Below are 21,294 nucleotides of genomic sequence, written 5' to 3'. Positions count from 1 at the left end.
GATTTATTCAGTCACTACACTATTACTGTGGTATGTGTAAGTTATGACTCACTGTAAGCAAGAGCATGAAGAATTTGCAATTATTCAAAATAAAAAAGCTTCAATCTAATAGAATCATTGAGGAACTCAAGAGGGACTACGCAGGTTGGAGAACCGTGAAGCCTCTCTTTGAGTCCCCAGCGGACTGGTGGGAAACAGTAAAAGGGAACATCAAGAGGTTCTTCATCCTCAAAGGTGTTCAGGAGGTGAGAGAGAGGCGGGGAAAACTGTCCCAGCTCCAGGAAAGTATGCAGGACCTGCTCCTGCTGCAGACGATGGGGGCCGATGTCACGGAGGACCTCAAGGAGGTGAAGGGCCAGCAAGCCTCACTCTTTGCCTCGGAGGCCTCCAAGATAATCTTCCGGTCCAGGGTCCGCTCAGTGGAGCAGGACGAGACGGGCTCACGTTTCTTCTTCCAGAAGGTGCACAAAGAGATCTTCGTGCTCAACAGCCTGAAGGAAGAAGATGGCTCGATAACGTCATCTCAGGCTGGTGTCATGAGGATCAGCAAATCCTTCTATGCCAGTCTGTATGACGCGAAGCCAACCGACAGCGCGGCCTCCCAGTCATTCCTGTCTTCTATCACGGAGGTCTTAAATGACAGAACACGGGAGAGGCTGGACCAGCTGCTATCTCTGGACGAGCTGACCAAGGCCCTCAAGTCCTTCGAAAAGAATAAAACTCCCAGAAGCGACGGCTTACCGGTCGGGCTCTATTCTGCTCTGTGGGACTTGATTGGTCAGGACCTGCTGGAGGTGTATGTCAGTATGCTTCAGGCAGGTACCATGAGTGAATCCATGAGGAAAGGCATCATCACCCTCATCTACAAGCGGAAGGGGGCGAGGGAGGAACTCAAAAATTGGAGACCAACCTCACTGTTGAATGCGGATTACAAAATTCTGTCAAAGGTTATCGTCAACCGGGTCAGGTCTGTTCTGGGGTTGGTGATTCACCCTGACCAAACCTGTGCTGTACCAGGCAGGAAGATCGCTGAGAGTCTCGCACTCCTCAGGGATATGATCGCCAACGTGCAGGACAGAAGATTGGACACCTGCCTGATCAGCCTGGACCAGGGGAAAGCCTTTGACAGGAAATCACACACGTATATGAGAGATGTTCTGACCAAAATGGGCTTTGGGGAGGGAATCTGCAATTGGATCAGACTGCACTACACCAACATTGTCAGTGCAGTCTCAATCAATGGGTGGGAATCAGATAGCTTCCCAGTCAGATCTGGAGTCAGGCAGGGCTGCCCTTTCTCTCCTGCCTTGTTTGTGTGCTGCATAGAGCCATTTGCCGAGTCCATCAGAAAGGATGCGAGCCTGAGAGGGGTGACTATTCCTGGCAGTGGGGGCCTGCAGGTTAAGGCCCCCCTGTACATGGATGACGTCGCCATTTTCTGCTTGGATCCGCTGTCCGTGCACAGATTCATGCGCATATGTGACCAGTTCGAACAGGCCTCGGGCGCCAAGGTAAACCGAGGCAAGAGCGAGGCCATGCTCTTCGGGAACTGGGCCGACCAATCCTCGATCCCCTTCACTGTCAGGACCGACCACCTGCAGGTGCTGGGTATTTGGTTCGGGGGGGCTGGGGCGTGCGCCAAGTCTTGGGAGGAGCGTATCAGCAAACTGAAGCAAAAACTAGGCAGATGGAAGCTACAGTCGCTCTCCATCGCGGGACAAAACCTGGTTATCAGGTGTGAGGCACTGTCATTGCTGTTATACATGGCACAGGTCCGGCCTATTCCCAGAACCTGTGCCGCTGCAGTCACCCGGGCCATCTTCCAATTTATATGGAGGTCAAAGATGGACCGGGTCTGAAGGGAACTCGATGTATAAAGATCTGGGCAACGGGGGGAAAAATACACCCAATGCCACCCTCACCCTGATGGCCACCTTTGTGAGTGGCTGCATCAAGCTGTGCGTGGATCCCCAGAACACCAAGTGTCACTACGTACTGAGGTTCTACTGTCCCTGGTGTTGGGAAGGATGGGCCTGGCCTCGCTGCCGCGGAACGCTCCAAGTAGTTGGACCATTCCGTATCACCTGTCCTACGTGGAGAGGTTTGTGAAGAAAAACACCTTTGACCACAAATCCATCAGGAAGTGGTCAACACGTAGTGTCCTCGAGACCCTTCGGGAAAAGGAGAGTGCGGATCCTATCAAGCGGTTCCCTGAGCAGACTGTCAAAGCCATTTGGCAGAATGCCTCATCGCCAGAACTTTCCAACAAGCACCAAGACATGGCTTGGCTGGTGATGAGAAGGGCTCTGCCTGTGAGATCCTTTATGCATGCCTGGACTCTCAGCCACACCGCACGCTGCCCTCGAAGCAGCTGCGGGGGGGGGAATGAGACTGTCACACACCTCCTTCTGGAATGTGCCTATGCAGAAGAAGTCTGGAGAGGAATGCAGTGGTGTTTGTCGAGGTTCGTCCTGAGCAGCGCCTTGACGCGGGACTCCGTGTTCTACGGTCTGTTCCCCGGGACGCACGCTGAGACAAACATCAACTGTACCTGGAGGATCATCAACTCGGTGAAGGACGCTCTCTGGGCCGTCCGAAACCTGTTGATCTTCCAACTGAAGTTGACCCTGACTGAGTGTTGCAGACTGACACATTCCAAGGTCCAGGACAACGTGTTGGGGGATGTGCTGAAGCTTGGGGCAGCTGCTGCCAAGGCGCGGTGGGGAAAGACCACCGTGTAACATCTGCCTGCCTAAGGAGTACAGGGGGCCCACGCCTCAGCTAAATATGTAATCGTACAGACCTGTATATATGAATGATTACTCAGTCTCTGTATACCAGTCTCTGTATACCATGTTTACGGATATATGGCATGACCAATTGTACAGACCATCAAAATATTTTATGAATAAAGTATATTTTTGAAATAAAAAAAATAGAATCTGTATATTTGGTTTTCACTGGTATAAGATGTTGTTATTGCCAATTTTTCTTAATTTGTTTTCATCAGATGGTGAACAAATGCAGACTCGATCTGCCTCCAGCCATTCTATCATCATAAATTGTCGCAAGATTATGAATAAAAGGAACGTATATGGAGAGACAAAATTGCATGAAGCTGCTCTAAAAGGGGATGTAGATCTGCTTCGAGCCCTCATACAAGCAGGTGCCAATGTAAATCTGGTAGATTATGCAGGTAGGGAGGATTCCATCACTTTTGAAAGTTTTATACTGCAAACATATTGGCAATTTTGGATGAAAAGTATGGATGATGCCTTGTATGAATTTGATTTTATCAAAGGACTTCAGTGAATCCAATGTGCAGCACTAGAGTTTTCCAGTGAACATGTCGGGAAAAGCAATCAAAACATGCAGAACACTGTAATGTAGTGTTGGCTTCAAAGAGAATGGAGCAATTGGAGGGGTGCAGAATTTTTGCAGCTACAACTGAATACAAGGAGATGAGTACCAATTCAAAGAAAGGGGGCTTGGCCTGCTGATTTGAAATGCAAGGCAATGAAAGAGTACCAACATGATACAGCATGCAACAGGACAGCAGCCCCTCTGTGAGGAGGTTGGCAAACTAAACTGTATGAACTATCCCCACCCCCCAGAACCCTGAGGGGAACACTACCCCTGCTCATGACTCCACCCCCATTCCCCACCACCACCACACCCACTCCAGTTACAGGTTCCGCCCCCACTCCCAGCTCCACACCCACACCAGATCCCAGCTCCCAGCCCTGCTGAGTTTTCACCATTCCTCCAGACTTCCCCCTCACTGAGGATGAGCGATCAGTCCTCAGCAAAGGACTCACCTTCGTCCCCCTCCGTCCACGCATCAATGAATTTAATACACACCATGAAGTCGAACAATTCTTCCGTCGCCTCCACCTCCGAGCTTACTTTCACAATCAGGATTCCTGCCCACCTTCCGAGGACCCCTTTGCCCACATCCAACACACTGCATCCACCTGGACACCCCACGCTGGCCTATTACCTGCCCTCGACCTCTTCATTTCCAACTGCCGCTGGGACATTAACCGCCTCAACCTGTCTACCCCCCTCCCCCCCCTCCAACCTCTCACCCTCACAACGCGCAGCCCTCCAATCCCTCTGCTCTAATCCCAACCTCACCATCAAGCCAGCGGATAAAGGGGGCGCAGTGATAGTCTGGCGCACTGACCTCTACACCGCTGAAGCCAAACGCCAACTCGAAGACACCTCTTCCTACTGCCCCCTCGACCATGACCCCACCCCCCATCACCAAACCATCATCTCCCAGACTATACAGAACCTCATCACCTCAGGAGATCTCCCACCCACAGCTTCCAACCTCACAGTCCGGGAACCCCGCACTGCCCGGTTCTACCTCCTTCCCAAGATCCACAAGCCTGACCACCCTGGCCGACCCATTGTCTCAGCATGCTCCTGCCCCACCTCCATCCGCCATGACCAGGGCCTCCAAGCCTTCCGTTTTTTCCTCTCCAGACATCCCCAACAGTACCCTTCCACCGACACTCTCATTCGTTTGGCCGAACTGGTCCTTAACCTTAACAATTTCTCCTTCGAATCCTCCCACTTCCTCCAGACCAAAGGGGTAGCCATGGGCACACGTATGGGCCCCAGCTATGCCTGTCTCTTTGTTGGCTACGTAGAACAGTTGATCTTCCGTAATTACACCGGCACCACTCCCCACCTCTTCCTCCGCTACATTGATGACTGCATTGGCGCACCTCGTGCTCCACGAGGAGGTTGAGCAATTCATCAACTTCACCAACACATTCCACCCTGACCTTAAATTCACCTGGACCATCTCTGACACCTCCCTCCCCTTCCTAGACCTCTCCATCTCCATTAATGACGACCGATTTGACACTGACATTTTTTACAAACCCACCGACTCCCACAGCTACCTGGATTACACCCCTTCCCACCCTACCTCTTGCAAAAATGCCATCCCATATTCCCAATTCCTCCGCCTCCGCCGTATCTGCTCCCAGGAGGACCAGTTCCACCACAGAACACACCAGATGGCCTCCTTCTTTAGAGACCGCAATTTCCCTTCCCACGTGGTTAGATTAGATTAGATTACTTTACAGTGTGGAAACAGGCCCTTTGGCCAACAAGTCCACACCGCCCCGCCGAAGCGCAACCCACCCATACCCCTACATGTACCCCTTACCTAACACTACGGGCAATTTAGCATGGCCAATTCACCTGACCTGCACATCTTTGGACTGTGGGAGGAAACCCACGCAGACACGGGGAGAACGTGCAACCTCCACACTGAGAGTCGCCTGAGGCGGGAATTGAACCCGGGTCTCTGGCGCTGTGAGGCAGCAGTGCTAACCACTGTGCCACCGTATCGCCCACTAAAGATGCCCTCCAACACATCTCATCCACATCCCGCACCTCCGCCCTCAGACCCCACCCCTCCAACCGTAACTAGGACAGAACGCCCCTGGTGCTCACCTTCCACCCTACCAACCTTCGCATAAACCAAATCATCCGCCGACATTTCCGCCATCTCCAAAAAGACCCCACCACCAGGGATATATTTCCCTCCCCACCCCTTTCCGCCTTCCGCAAAGACTGTTCCCTCTGTGACTACCTGGTCAGGTCCACGCCCCCCCCCTACAATCCACCCTCCCATCCTGGCACCTTCCCCTGCCATCGCAGGAACTGTAAAACCTGCGCCCACACCTCCTTCCTCACCTCTATCCAAGGCCCTAAAGGAGCCTTCCACATCCATCAAAGTTTTACCTGCACATCCACTAATATCATTTATTGTATCCGTTGCTCCCGATGCGGTCTCCTCTACATTGGGGAGACTGGGCGCCTCCTAGCAGAGCGCTTTAGGGAACATCTCCGGGACACCCGCACCAATCAACCGCACCGCCACGTGGCCCAACATTTCAACTCCCCCTCCCACTCTGCCAAGGACATAGAGGTCCTGGGCCTCCTTCACTGCCGCTCCCTCACCACCAGATGCCTGGAGGAAGAACGCCTCATCTTCCGCCTCAGAACACTTCAACTCCAGGGCATCAATGTGGACTTCAACAGTTTCCTCATTTCCCCTTCCCCACCTCACCCTCGTTCCAAACTTCCAGCTCAGCACTGACCCCATGACTTGTCCGGACTTATCCTACCTGCCTATCTCCTTTTCCACCTATCCACTCCACCCTCTCCTCCCTGACCTATCACCTTCATCCCCTCCCCCATTCACCTACTGTACTCTATGCTACTTTCTCCCCACCCCCACACTCCTCTAGCTTATCTCTGCATGCTTCAGACTCTCTGCCTTTATTCCTGATGAAGGGCTTTTGCCCGAAACGTCGATTTCGCTGCTCCTTGGATGCTGCCTGAACTGCTGTGCTTTTCCAGCACCACTAATCCAGAGTATTAACTGTGAGCCTCATTCCTGATAAAGGGCATATGCCCAAAACATCGATTTTCTTGTTCCTTGTATGTTGCCTGACCTGCTGTGCTTTTCTAGCATCACACTCTCGATGCTTAAACTATGAGAGAAGGAATTAGAAAGTACAGCATGAAAAGAATGAGATATTTACATAGCACCACTCATGATCGCTGGCATTTCAATGTCCTGTATAGTAGCAAAGTACTTTCATAGAGTCATAAAGTCATAGAGATGTACAGCATGGAAACAGACCCTTCGGTCTAACCCGTCCATGCCGACCAGATATTCCAACCCAATCTAGTCCCATCTGCCAGCACCCAGCTCATATCCCTCCAAACCCTTCCTATTCATTTCCCATCCAAATGCCTCTTGAATGTTGCAATTATACCAGCCTCCACCACATCCTCTGGCAGCTCATTCCATACACGTACCACCCTCTGCGTGAAAAAGTTGCCCCTTAGATCTCTTTTATATTTTTCCCCTCTCACCCTAAACATATGCCCTCTAGTTCTGGACTCTCCGACCCCAGGGAAAAGACTTTGCCAATTTACCCTATCCATGCCCCTCATAATTTTGTAAACCTCTATAAGGTCACCCCTCAGCCTCCGATGCTCCAGGGAAAACAGCCCCAGCCTGTTCAGCCTCTCCCTGTAGCTCAGATCCTCCAACCCTGGCAACATCCTTGTAAATCTTTTCTGAACCCTTTCAAGTTTCACAACATCTTTCCGATAGGAAGGAGACAAGAATTGCACGCAATATTCCAACAGTGACCTAACCAATGTCCTGTACAGCCGCAACATGACCTCCCAACTCCTGTACTCAATACTCTGACCAATAAAGGAAAGCATACCAAACGCCTTCTTCACTATCCTATCTACCTGCGACTCCACTTTCAAGGAACTATGAACCTGCACTCCAAGGTCTCTTTGAAGTGTAATCACAGATATACAATGCAATGCATTCAACCATTTTATGCACAGCAATCTCCCATAAACAGCAAAGTGATAATGATCAAATGATCTGTTTTTGCAATATTGATTGAAAAATAAATGTTGACCAGGAAGCCAAGGCTAACTCCCCGCTCTTCAAAAATCATATCATTGGATCTGTTTGTCCACTTGAAAAGGGAGGGCAAATCTCCGTTTAATCATAGTGTAGGGGGACGAGCTGAGAATAGTTCACAGGTTGGCGCAACATCGAGGGCCAAAGAGCCTGTTCTGCGCTGTATTGTTCTATGTTCTATCTCATTTGCAAAATACTACCTCCAGTAGTGCACTGGATTCTTTTGGAACAGCTGGAACACAAGAAGAATGGCAGTGTTGATCTGTGCTATAATTCTTCCTTTTTCAGGAAATTTGTGAAAATACTCAATGAAAGTACACAATCCTATTAACATTATGCCTAATCTTTGCCATCATTCCCTGTGAAGTTCTAAATTATGCCCTCAGAGTTTGGTCTTGCACCTAACTAAGTCTTCAAGCAGTACATGCTTTATGTGAATCTGCACTGATGTTTACCTTGAGATGGCAGCTTCTTGCCACCGGCATCACAGGTGCTTGGGCAAATATACGATTGCTGCAGTACCTTCTAACAATGCCCTTTTCGAACCATAACGTTATCCAGACTTAATTTATATCACCCGAGAAAATGACAATGTGGCTTTGGCATGCAGCAACTAACAGGAGCACTTGCCATGTCTTCATAGCTCTCTTTACCACGTGTGCAAGGATGCAACAGTCAACCTGTTAGAGCTTGCATTCCTTGCTGAGGATCTGCCGTCGCCAATGGGGACAATGTGGTATTGACTGAATATTTCTGCTCCATTGGCTCTTATAGACCTGTGACATTATGAGATGTCAATCAGGCTTCATGAACATTAGTTACAATTGGAAGATGTAAGACATGTAGACGTACTGCTTATGTGGGAAGTGAAGGTAGATGATAAACAATTTGGCAACAATTGGGTGGCACAATGGCACAGTGGTTACCACACTGCTACCTCACAGTGCAAGCGGTTCAATTGCAACCTTGGGTAACCTTGGTCAGTGTGGAATTAGCATAGTCTCCCTCTGTCTGCATGGGTTCCCACTTTGTGTTCAGGTTTCCCCCGGCAGTCCAAAGATGTGCAGATTAGATGGATTGGCCATGCTAAATTGCCCATAATGTTCAGAGATGTGCAGGGCTCGGTGGGAAATGTGGGATTATGGGGATAGAATGGGGGTGTTGGTGCTAGATCTTGGTGGGATTCAAATGGGCTGAATGGCCTCTTTCCATGCTGTAGGATTCTATGAAACAGTTACGGGATTTCTGAATTCTGGCCACACATTCTAGCTGTCAACCACTCACCTTTTCAAAAAATAAAGTTACTCACTTGGTGTATAGCTTTAATCAAATTGAAAATGCAATGGGCATTTGATTTCCAGATCAAGGTGGTAAGCTTCAGAATTTGCATATACTGCGGTGAATTGCAGCTTCCCCTGCGACCCACAATGTACCTGCAGTCTGAATCACTCCCAGTGTCTTGGAACCTTTTTTTCCCAATGACCTTTTATTTTCCACCTCCATGTTACTATCAATGTTCCAATTTTACACCCAGAACCCTTCCAGTCAATATCCTGATACCTTTGCTGGCCCTGTATTCTCCCCACATTTCAGGCTAGTCACCTCGAATTTTTTTGACTGCTGTCCCCACTACCTACCTAAACCTTTCTAGATACTTCTATCTTATCCTACAGTATCCCACTCTACTACATTCAGTTACCCCATAGCTGTAATCATTCCTCCAGCTCGCCAGTACCATGAGGCCAGTCCCCAGACTTGAGCTGCCTGCAGCCATGAAAATGCCATGCTTAGATTCTACAATTTCCCTTGTGCATCTATGACTACTGAAATGACTATTTCTCCAGGACTGCTTTTTTTCAACAGCCCTTGTTAACTATGGCCCACTCCCCCAGATGCAATTAACAAGGCTTCCTGTCAGATAGGCCATAAACAAAGCTTCATTTGCTTGACTTCTAAAATTGATTGTTGTAGAACTGATTCAACCCCTCCCTCCCTGGACTGATAAGGTGCCAGTCGCTGGACTTAACTGCCTGACTGACCTTGGCTAATATTCTGGGTTAGAAATGGCTTAGCTTCTGGACTGACAGTGATGGTCCACCCTGATTAATAGGAGCCCATATTCACCCCAGTAATCGTGCTTATGCTTTTCCTTTTACGCATTACCATGCTTTTGATCAACATGCGCTGCCTCTGCCACATGCTCTGCAGGCATTCTGATGTTGACGCAGCATCATACCCTTAAACCACATGTATCCCCCTTTCATGTTGAGGCTTGTCCATATCCTGCAGTTGAAGATTTACCTTGTGTGCTACATTGGTCCTCTCAGATGCAAGTTATTGCCTTACCTTCTGTGTAAGTTTGCCACCTCAAAAGCATAATTTGCTGCATTGCCATTCTCAGTTGGTCCCCTTGGATGCACCCAATTGTAGAGTTTACATCAAAAGTGAAAAAGACAATGAATGTTTATAATGTCTCCTTAGAAGAAACAAAGGCAAAGAGCTTACCCAGACTGGAGGCTGAAGACAATGCTGCCTGTTTTAGGTGGTCACATTTGTGTGGTGTTGAGGTATCTTGATTGGGCAGAAGCCTGAATTAATTCCAGCTAGCTGTATAAATAATGAGAAGGTTGACTTGCATTTTGAGGTGGATAACTTAATTGCTAAAGATTATCTTGATAGCGAGAGGTTGATTTTTGGTTTTTTACCTGATTGAGTTCTCACATCTGCCATTCATCTCACCTTCACTGATGGGAGAAAATCATGCTCACTAAGAAAAAAGAATTTTGTGACAAAGAAAAACAGAAATTGCTGGAAAAACTTAGCAGGCCTGGCAGGCATCTGTGGACAGAAATCAGAGTTAATGTTTCATCTCCCCACCCCAACCCAACATGTCATGTAAAATTTCACTTTTAATAGGTACATATCAGAAATTTAATCAGCTAACTTTGCATCTTCAATCAGTCTCCTGGGAAAACAGCTGTGTAATCAGCACAGGCAGTCTCATTTAAATGTTATTTATCCAGTTATTTATAGACCTGTGACAGAAAGGAAAGAAAACTACAAATTTAAGAGCAAATCCACAGACAGGTCTCGAAGTAAATAATGAAAGGACAATATAAAGGATACAAGTAACATTTCAGAAATAGTTATAAATCAGTAAATGAAAGACACGGAGGAATGCAAGAAAAATACAGTCAACAGGGAAGCGATACTGAGAAAATTCTCGAAGCTGTAGCTTCCCAGTAGACTTCATCCTAGGAGCTTAAAATAAGTTGTATAAAGTTAAGGCTTCAACTAAGACTCTGCATAAAAACTAGGTGGAGCTGAATTCCCTTGACCTTGCCCACCGAAGTTGTGGATCTAAGCTTTACGTTTTTCCATTGGGAAAGAATTGTTTTTGTTTTCTATATGATGCTCTAAAAATAATACTTTTCTTCATCATTTCTAGCTGCTCATAACTTTAATCTGACTCTTTCTGAATAGAATTATTGTTATCTCTTTGGGAATAGGTGGGGTGATGATGTGGTTCTTCCTGTGTACTACATAATAGGAAGAACAACTCATTCAGTAGCTACTGAATTGGGCTTCAATTGCATTTCACACGTTCAGGCAGATCCACCACTTCTTCTGTACTTAACCACCTCATTTCAGAAGATTTTTAAAGTGTGTGATTTTCAATGTGATTGTTTAATTGATTACCATGACATAAGCGATCCTAAGACTAATTTTATGATAATGGAAGAATAACTCTAGATTGTTATATCTTAATGTTAATCTGTGCTCTAGGTTGGACAGCTCTGCATGAAGCAAGTGTAGCAGGTTTTCATGAAGCTGTGGGGTTACTGTTGTCAGCTGAAGCACATGTAGATTGTAAAGGCTTGAACGGTGTGACACCTCTACAGGATGCAGTGAAAGGTGGACACTTTGAGGTACCTTTGAAAACCTTTATACATCTCTGCAAAATTCAATTGTATACTTTACACCCCTCAAAATAGCTGAACCGATAATTCATTAGGACCAAAGTTCAGTGTGTGCTGGGAAAGCACCAATAAAACAAACAATGATTTTCAGCTTCTTTGAGAACAAAGAACAAAGAGAACAAAGTACCTTACAGCACAGAAACAGGCCCTTTGACCCTCCAAGGCTGCGCCAATCCAGATCCTCTATCTAAACCTGTCACTTATTTTCTCAGGATCTGTATCCCTCTGCTCCCTGCCCATTCATGTATCTGTCTAGATATATCTTAAATGACGCTATCGTACCTACCCCACTACCTCTGCTGGCAACTCATTCCAGGCACTCATCACCCTCTGCATAAGAACTTTCCCCGTATATCTCCCCTAAATGTTTCCTCTCACTTTGAACTCGTGACCCCAGTAATTGAAATGGGAAAATAGGCACACAAGATGTAACTCATAATAATGCAGGACTCTTACAGCTACATACAGTGTACCTTGGCAGTGTTGATCCATTGATTTTTTTTCTCCATCAATAATAGGGATCATTGCTGAAGTCACAATTATTTACATATACATTAAAGAGTTGGATGAGGGAATTGAATATACTATAGTCAAGTTTGCAGGTGAAATAAAACTAGGTGGGAAGGCAAGTGGTGAGGATGACACAAAATGCCTGTAGATGGTTATGGACTGAATGGGCAAAGACGTGGTAGATAGAATAAAATGTAGGAAAATGTGAGGTTGTACACTTTGGCAAGAAGAATAAGAGGAGCTGAACATTATTTAAATGGAGAAAGTTGCAGCACAAAGGGATTTGGGAGTGTTTACACATGAATCGCAAAAAGCTAGCATCCAAGTTCAGTGGGAAAAGGCTGGCAGGTGGAATGTTGACTTTTATATCAAAGAGAATAGAGTACAAAAGTAAGAGGTTTTCAGAAAACTGTACAAGGTGCTAGTCAGACCACAATTGGAATACTGTGGACAATTTTGATCCCCTTATCGAAAGAAAGATGTGCTAGCATTGGAAACAGTCCATAGAAGGTTTATAAGACTGGTATTGGGCAGGAAGGGGCTATCTTACAAGAAGATGTCCAGTAGTTTGGCCTGCATTCATGGGAATTTAGAGGAATGAGAAATTACCTTACAAAAGATACTTATGGGATTTGATAGGGTTGATGTGGAGAGGTTTTTCCCCTTGTGTGAGACTCTAGGACCAGAGGGCATAATCTCACAGTAAGCGGTTGTCCATTTAAAACAGAAATGAGGAGAAAGTTATTCTCTTAGAGGGGAGGGAATCTTTGAAATTCTTTACCACAGAAGGCTGTCAAGTATATTCAAGGCTGAGATGTACAGATTTTTAATCAGTAGGGGAATTGGGGGTTATATTGAAAAGGCAGGAAAATGGAATTGAAGGTTATTAGATCAGCAATGATACTGAATGGTGAAGCAAACTCAATAGGCTGAGTGGCCTACTTGAGCTCCTATATCTTATGGTTTTGTAAAGATCCTAATATTAACATCAGTACAAACTATTAATGTCTGTTAATTCACATGTTTAAATAAAATGCAGTCAATGGCAGTAAATCTCTTCAAAAGGTGCAGTTTATTGTTTCAAACATTCATGGAGAAATGGGAGAATCTGAACAGAATTTTTGTTTTGTAATCTTACTCCTTTGTACTCTGATAAGATCATTGTAATTAGTGCTGTAGCTGGTCTAATAAAGCCTGAAATTTGTGGTTACCAGGGAATAGAAGAAAATGCACAATGTGATGGATGAACAAATTTACAATCAGAAGTAATATTTTGCTACCTGCCCACAGGAATATCCAAGATTAAGGTTTTAATTATTTGTTATGTCTATAGGTAGTCAGATTGCTGCTGCAGCATGGAGCTGACCCCTTTGAAAAAAATGAATTAGGGGAATGTGCATTACAAGAAACAATGGAAATCCAGATGAAGAGACTAATCAGAAGCCGTGTACAAGGAAGAGCAGGTATGAGTCTATTCTGTATGCCCAACACTTTAACTCCCCCTCCCACTCCACCAAGGACATGCAGGTCCTTGGACTCCTCCATCGCCAAACCATGGCAACACGACGGTTGGAGGAAGAGTGCCTCATCTTCTGCCTGGGAACCCTCCAACCACAAGGGATGAACTCAGATTTCTCCAGTTTCCTCATTTCCCCTCCCCCCACCTTGTCTCAGTCAAATCCCTCGAACTCAGCACCGCCTTCCTAACCTGCAATCTTCTTCCTGACCTCTCCGCCTCCACCCTACTCTGGCCTATCACCCTCACCTTGACCTCCCTCCACCTATCGCAATTCCAACGCCCCTCCCCCAAGTCCCTCCTCCCTACCTTTTATCTTAGCCTGCTGGACACACTTTCCTCATTCCTGAAGAAGGGCTTATACCCGAAACGTCGATTCTCCTGTTCCTTGGATGCTGCCTGACCTGCTGCGCTTTTCCAGCAACACATTTTCAGCTCTGATCTCCAGCATCTGCAGTCCTCACTTTCTCCTTGTGTACTGTATTACAGTTTTCAACCATACTGATATGGAAAACAAATTGTAGAGATCAGTGGTTTCTTACAGGAAGGAAGGTTAAGTTTGAAAGCAAATCATCACTGGGTCATTGTTATAGATCACTTTTGGATAAATGTGACTGGAAGCTTAAGGTCAGGTTATCCCCCTGTCTTAGCTTCAAAATTGTAAGTGGTCAATGTAAAGGAAGCTAATGCATAAAGAGGAAGTCTCTTACAGTTACTCTTAATTTAGGTCATTTCCTTTATTTTCTAAATTGTTTCAACTAGAAAAGTCTGCACCTTAATTCCTAAATAACATACTCATTGGACTGGATTTCGCCAATAGACTTGGAAATACGAAGTCAGTAAAATGGAAGTTGTTGCTGGATTAGTTGTTAATTTTAATTCTGAGATTGATAGATTTTGTTCACCAATGGTATTAAGGTATATGGGGCTAAGAGGAGTTAAGTCAAAGATCAGTCATGATCCCTTTGGATAAGGGATTTGAGGGGCTAAATGCCCTATTCTTGTTCCTGTGTTTTAAACTAAGACTTTAGTGTGCCTTGAGGAGTAAGTGTGGATTGTTCTTGATGGTGCACCCTGCTGGCATGGTCATATCATTGAACCCCATGGTGAAATAGCATCATAACATTCAAGGCTATGGACCAAATGCTGATAAATAGGATTAGGTTGAATGTCAGGTGTTTCTCACAGGTGTCAGTGCAGACTCGATGGGCCGAAGGGCCTCTTCTACACTGTATGATTCTATGAAATCAAACAACTGATTTGTTTTGAAAACTTCTGTAGGTCAGTCCACGCTGACAAAAGCATACATGTGCATACACCATTGCTGCACATGTGTGCTCAATCAAGCCTTTTGTTGCAAACTCAGACCAGTGTTCTGGGGAGATGGGCTTGAATCTCACAATAGCAGGTGGTAAGGTCTGAATTCAATTATTAAAAAAAACTGGAATTTAAAAGGGGCTGTTGTGACACAGTGATAGTATCCTTACCTCTGAGTCAGAACGCCTGAGTTCAAGTCCCACTTGTTCTCAAGGTATGTCATAGTAATTGATGGCTAAATTAAACCACTGGTAAACACTATCACTAGCTGTTTTCAAACGTAATTGTAGAGCATTTTTATAAAAGAGACCGCACCTTGATTAAACTGCTTTCATTGCTATATTGTAAAGCAATTCTTGAAAAATGTGGGAAATTCTGATTTAAGTTGTAAAAATAGGATTTGATACAAACCTCAGTTCTCTTATCGAGCAAAAAACCTGAAAACTGGATTGGAATCAAACTTCAATTTGAAATTAATTCTCTTTTCTAACAATGTTAGCGATTAGAGTCAAAAATTAACGGTACTGTTGGTTTGTGTACTATTGCTCTAGCTTCTTGCCAATAAGTTATATGACTAATTCTGAATGTAGCACACTTCTTGTTCTTGTCCCTGAATGTACTGGAACACCTGAGCATGTGAAAAGAGGAAATTTGGGAGTAAGGTTTGTAAAGGAGCTTTCCTGATTTTCTGTATAATTAAGGCCCTTCCCATTCATGTTTTCTCTATTCACTGCACTTAGACAATCCAATGCCAACAGTCCCAGAAAGAGGAAATTGTTACAATTTAAGTGTTGAAGTAGATTTGATTATTGTGCTGACAGCACTACAGGTGGGGCTGGATCACATGTTAAGAAATGGGCTCCCTGCACTCTAGCACAAAAATTGGGGACGAACTTGTGTATGCTTTGCTACACTGCACTGTTTAATTTTTCCCACAATGGCCTTATAGCTAGTATGAAGCGACATTTTTGCCAATCTCCAGGAGATGAAGCTGCCTCATAGAGCACTGGCTAATTGGAGGCTAGCACTCTGTGCATCTACAATCCTTGTCAAAGTGATTGGAGGCATGTTGGACAGGGCAGAAGGGAAGGGTGGAAGTAAGGAGCCAAAATGTGAGGAAGGGCCTCTAATTGGCACTCGGGGCCAAGCAAGATGCAACCCTTACATATAACTGAACAGCAACCAACAGGATCATACCTACTAGGTTGCACTTTGTGCATTGACCTCTCCTGCAAGCTTATGAGACCAGAGTGATGGCAGGATGAGGTGACTCATTCAGCATAACCCCATCAATGAAATGTTGAAGCAAGTAGATGGCATGATACTGATGGCATGGTTTCGTAACTTATAGGTCAATCCACCTTCTTTCCCATCAGTAATGGCCTACTAAATTCATCCATGTTGCAGAGGAGGAACCTTATCTATTTTTGTTTATTATTATTTTAGTTGCTGCCAAAGTTGGAGCTAACAGCAACATTTCAAATAGTAACAGCTTTAAAAATTCAATGGACAGTAAAAAGCTTGAGGTAAGTGTCAATGTTATTTAGCAGATCTGAGAAATATAGTTTGAAGTGAAAAATTATAATAAATTCAGCACAATTATTGCACAATACACATTACTGAACTCCTGATTAAGAACATACAAACATACAAAATGGGAGCAGAAGTAGACTATTCAGCCTCTCAAGCCTGCTCCACCATTCATCAAAATCATGACTGATTTGTTTGTGTTTTGATTTCCACATTCCCATCTATCTCTGATAATCCTTGATTCTGCAGACTAACAAGAATCTGTCTACCTCTGTCTTAAAAAGATTCAATAACTTCATCCCACCATGTTCTGAGGCACAGAGTTCCAAAGTCACACAACCCTCTGTTAGAAAAAGAAAGTTCCCTTCGTTCCTGTCCTGGAAGGAGAATCCATAATTTTAAAACAAGGTCTCCTACTTCTGAACTGACCAGTAAGAGGAAATCCATGTCAAGACCATTCAGGATCTTATACACTTAAATTAAGTCACCTTTGATTCTTATAACCTCCAATGGAATTAATCCCTGCCCAACTTATTCTTATAAGACACCTACCTCTTCGAGGTGTAAATTTAGTAAACCTCCTCTGAAATGGCACCAGTACACTTATATATTTCCTTAAATAAGGAGACCAAACTGCATACAGTTTGAGAGATTTAGTCTCATTAATGCGATGTACAACTGAAACATCCTTACTTTAATGTTAATTTTTTTCTTAATAAAGGATTGATTCTTTTTAGCCTCCTTGTTTATGTGCTGTAGGTACACACTAACATCTTGAGAAAGGAACCAGACCACCTAAACCCTTGGAAATTCTGTAGTCAGTCTCGATTTAAAAACATCTGCTTTTTTACTTTTTCTGAATAAGTGAACATTTTCACATTTTCCCACATTATACTACATCTGGCAGATTTTTGCCAATTCACTCAACTTATTGATATTTATCTGCAGCTTCCTTATGTCTTCTTCACAACATATTTTATAACAATAATTCTGTTATCTGCACATTCAGCTACCATGGCTTCACTCACCTTGTCTAATCATTGATGTAAATTGTAAACAGTTGATGTCCCAGAATAGACCCCAGTGGAAGTCCATTCATCTCACAGTGATCAAAGATGTATCTCAGAGCTTGCATATTTCATAACTCCTTTATTTGTTCAAGGGATGTGAACAGATATGTGTAGAAGCTACTACTATTATTGTTAAGTTGTTCTGATTATTTTAATTAATCATGTTTATTTTCTGATGTATTTAATTCCAGGAGAGCAGGAATTCTAAAATGGCTGCAATGAGTGACAGAACCCTGACCGTAAAGAGAAAAACAGAAAACACACATCAAGTAGAAAGTCACATGGAGTCCAACAAAAATACCCAAAATACAGTAGCTACCAGTAATATAATTGAAAATCAGGTTACATCTGTGGATGTGATACAGCCTCAGAGAAGCGTTACAACTCGTCACATGTTGAAATTACAGTCTCAGCTTTCTAGTCATCCAGAGCAACAGATAACACAATGTAACTCTTTAAATAACAAATCTCAAGCTGCAGGCAGAGATGAAATTCAGAATGTAGCTACCTCTGTAGCTATGAAAGAGATCATGACAAAGCCCATTAGTTGCACTTCGGACTCTGTTGTAGTTCCTGATGGTACAACTGAAGCTGAAATAGCACTGAGACGATCTACAAGGATCAGAAATTCAATGTGTGGACTTTCTGACCAAACGGAGAAAACATCAACAGAATCCAAACAACCCAGTGCTGAAAACCTCCAACAAAATATATTAACACTTAAACCCTGCATTGCTGTGAGAAAAAATACAACAAAAGCTACCCTGAACTGGAAGGAAAAGATAAAAATGGAAAAACGAACAAGCCAAGTGAGTGCTCAATGAATGCCAATGGCAGAACACTTGAAGTGCAGAGGAACTAAGGAACCTTGGGATGCTTATCCACAGATCCTTAAAGAGGGCATGGGGTGGTTAAGAAACATATGGGTTACTTGCCTTTACATTTGTGACATAGATTATAAGAGCAGCGGGTTATGTTGTAACTCTACAGGACTTTGCTTAGGCCACAGCTGGAAAACTGTGTGCAGTTCTGGTTATCACACTGTAGGAAAGATGCAAATGGACTGGAGGAGGGCGCAGAGGAGATTCTCCAGGATATTGTCTGGGATAGAGTACTTCAGGTATGCATCGATGCTGACTGAGCATGGGTTGTTTTCTTTAGATAAGAGAGGGCCGAGGGAATGTCTTATTGAAGTATTTAAGATTATGAGAGATGTAGACAGAGTAGATTAGAAATATCTGCACACTTTATTTGAAGGGTCACAAGGTTGCATAATTTTAGGGTGAAACACAAGAAGTTAGTGGGGATTCAATGAAGAGTGTTTTCACCTAGAGGGTGGTGGGATCTGGAATGCACTGCATAGGATGTTAGTTGAGGCATGAAACATCACAGCTTTTAAAAAGTTCTTGGATGAACACTTGAAATGTCATAACATTCAAGGCTATGGTCCAAGTACTGCAAAGTGGGATTATTGTAGAGTAGCTTAATTGGTGCAGACTGAGTGCCTTTTCTTTATTGTATGATTCTGTTAATCCATGCTGGGGTCCAGAGTCTTGGTATTTGCTGCAGTCCTGTGAGACAACAATACGAAGTGGGTGAAATTCAGTCATTGTCATTCCACCGGGCCATGGAGCTGTGTACACTGATAAAAGCAAATTACTGCAGATTCTGGAATCTAAAACCAAAAAAGAGAAAATGCTGGAAAATCTCAGCAAGTCTGGCAGCATCTGTAAGGAGAGAAAAGAGCTGACGTTTCGACAAAGGGTCAGCTAGACTCGAAACGTCAGCTCTTTTCTCTCCATACAGATGCTGCCAGACTTTCTGAGATTTTCCAGCATTTTCTCTTTTTTGTGTACACTGATAAGCTGGAGGAGCCTCCCAATGACTACTAATGGACTATGAAAATCCATGACAGAGAGGGTGCTGTGCTGACTGCTTTGTTCTCTCCACCTTGTCATGCCTAGAGATGAAATCTGTTCTTCTTTGAATGTGAAGGTCTTGGTTAATCTCGGGTTGCATTTTTGTGGATTCTGCTGCTAATTGCAGTGATATCATCATAGTGTTGTGCCTTGAAAAGAAACAGGGAGCTACAAACAAATTGTAGACTCAAGAACTATGCCTGTGAACTACCACACAGATAAAGAGCCTTTATCTTTCATAATTTTTTTATTTTTTTAAAGGGATGTGAACAGGTATGTGTAAAAACTAGTACTATTATTGTTAAGTTGTTCTGATTATTTTATTTAATCACGTTTTTTTTTTATTTATTTAATTCCAGGAGAGCAAGAATTCTAAAATGGCTGCAATGAGTGACAGAGCCCTGACCCTAAAGAGAAAAACAGAAAACACACATCAAGCAGAAAGTCACATGGAGTTCAACAAAAATACCCAAAATACAGTAGCTACCAGTAATATAATTGAAAATCAGGTTACATCTGTGGATGTGATACAGCCTCAGAGAAGCGTTACAACTCGTCACATGTTGAAATTACAGTCTCAGCTTTCTAGTCATCCAGAGCAACAGATAACACAATGTAACTCTTTAAATAACAAATCTCAAGCTGCAGGCAGAGATGAAATTCAGAATGTAGCTTCCTCTGTAGCTTTGAAAGAGGTCATGACAAAGCCCATTAGTTGCACTTCAGTCTCTGTTATAGTTCCTGATGGTACAACTGAAGCTGAAATAGCACTGAGACGATCTGCAAGGATCAGAAATTCAGTGTGTCAACTTTCTGACCAAATGGAGAAAACAACAGAATCCAAACAACCCAGTGCTGAAAACCTCCAACAAAATATATTAACACTTAAACCCTGCTTGGCTGGGAGTGAAAATACAATAAAAGCTACACTGAGCTGTAAGGAAAAGATAAAAATGGAAGAGGGAACAAGCCAAGTGAGTACTCAATGAATGGCAGGACTCTAGAAGTGCAGAAGAGCAAAGGGACATTGGAATAGTTATCCACACATCCTTAATGAGGGTGGGACAGGTTAATAGGGTGGTTAAAAGACATATGAGACACTTGCCTTTGCATTTGTGACATAGATTATAAGAGTAGGAGGTTATGTTGCAGCTGGAAAACTGTGCAGTTCTGGTTATCACACTGTAGGAAAGATGTGAATGCACTTGGAGGGGTGCAGAGGAGACTCACCAGGATGTTGTCTGGGATAGTGCACTTTAGATATGAATAGAAGCTGAATGAGGGTGGATTGTTTTCTTTAGAGCAGAGAGAGCTCAGAGGGTGTCTTATTGAAGTATTTAAAATTATGAGCGATGTAGACAGGGTGGATTGGAAGCATCGGCACTCCTTATTCGAAGGGTCACAAGATTGCATATTTTTAGTGTGAAATGCAAGAAATTAGTGGGGATTCAATGAAGAGTGTTTTCACCTAGAGGGTGGTGGTATCTGGAATGCACTGCATAGGATGTTAGTTGAGGTGTGAAACATCACAACTTTTAAAAAGTTCTTGGATGAACACTTGAAATGTCATAACATTCAAAGCTATGGACCAAGTGCTGCAAAGTGGGATTATTGTAGAGTAGCTTAATTGGTGCAGACTGAGTGCCTTTTCTTTATTGTATGATTCTGTTAATGAGTGCTGGGTCCAGAGTCTTGGTATTTGCCGCAGTCCTGTGAGACAGCAATGTAAAGTGGGTGAAATTCAGTCATTGTCATTCCACCGGGCCATGGAGCTGTGTACACTGATAAGCTGGAGGAGCATCCCAATGTCCACTAATGGACTGTGAAAATCCATGACAGAGAGGGTGCTGTGCTGACTGTTCTCTCCACCTTGTAAAGCCTAGAGATGAAGTCTGTTCTTCTTTGAATGTGAAGATCTCGATTAATCTCTGGTTGCATTTTTGTGGATTCTGCTGCTAATTGCAGTGAT

General features: G+C 44.0%; 1 protein-coding gene across 6 annotated transcripts in view; it reads left to right on the top strand.

Annotated features, from left to right (window-relative positions):
* LOC122556192 (uncharacterized) overlaps positions 1 to 21,294 on the top strand; it is a 96,131-nt gene that overhangs the window by 10,683 nt on the left and 64,154 nt on the right. For 5 of the 6 annotated variants that reach the window (XM_088000291.1, XM_088000286.1, XM_088000297.1 and 2 more), the window contains 6 exons: positions 3,011 to 3,196; positions 11,270 to 11,412; positions 13,307 to 13,436; positions 16,253 to 16,332; positions 17,598 to 18,215; positions 19,685 to 20,299. In XM_088000291.1, coding sequence (XP_087856417.1) covers positions 3,011 to 3,196; positions 11,270 to 11,412; positions 13,307 to 13,436; positions 16,253 to 16,332; positions 17,598 to 18,215; positions 19,685 to 20,299 — 1,772 coding nt within the window. The remainder of the gene's footprint in view (positions 1 to 3,010; positions 3,197 to 11,269; positions 11,413 to 13,306; positions 13,437 to 16,252; positions 16,333 to 17,597; positions 18,216 to 19,684; positions 20,300 to 21,294) is intronic. The other variant, XM_088000301.1, reaches the window with a different exon arrangement.

Source organism: Chiloscyllium plagiosum, unplaced genomic scaffold (genome assembly GCF_037043375.1).
Source record: "Chiloscyllium plagiosum isolate Xiang-an unplaced genomic scaffold, Cpla_swu_hap1 HiC_scaffold_2, whole genome shotgun sequence".
In the NCBI taxonomy this organism is placed as follows: domain Eukaryota; kingdom Metazoa; phylum Chordata; class Chondrichthyes; order Orectolobiformes; family Hemiscylliidae; genus Chiloscyllium; species Chiloscyllium plagiosum.
This window is presented reverse-complemented; position numbering and strand designations above follow the sequence as displayed.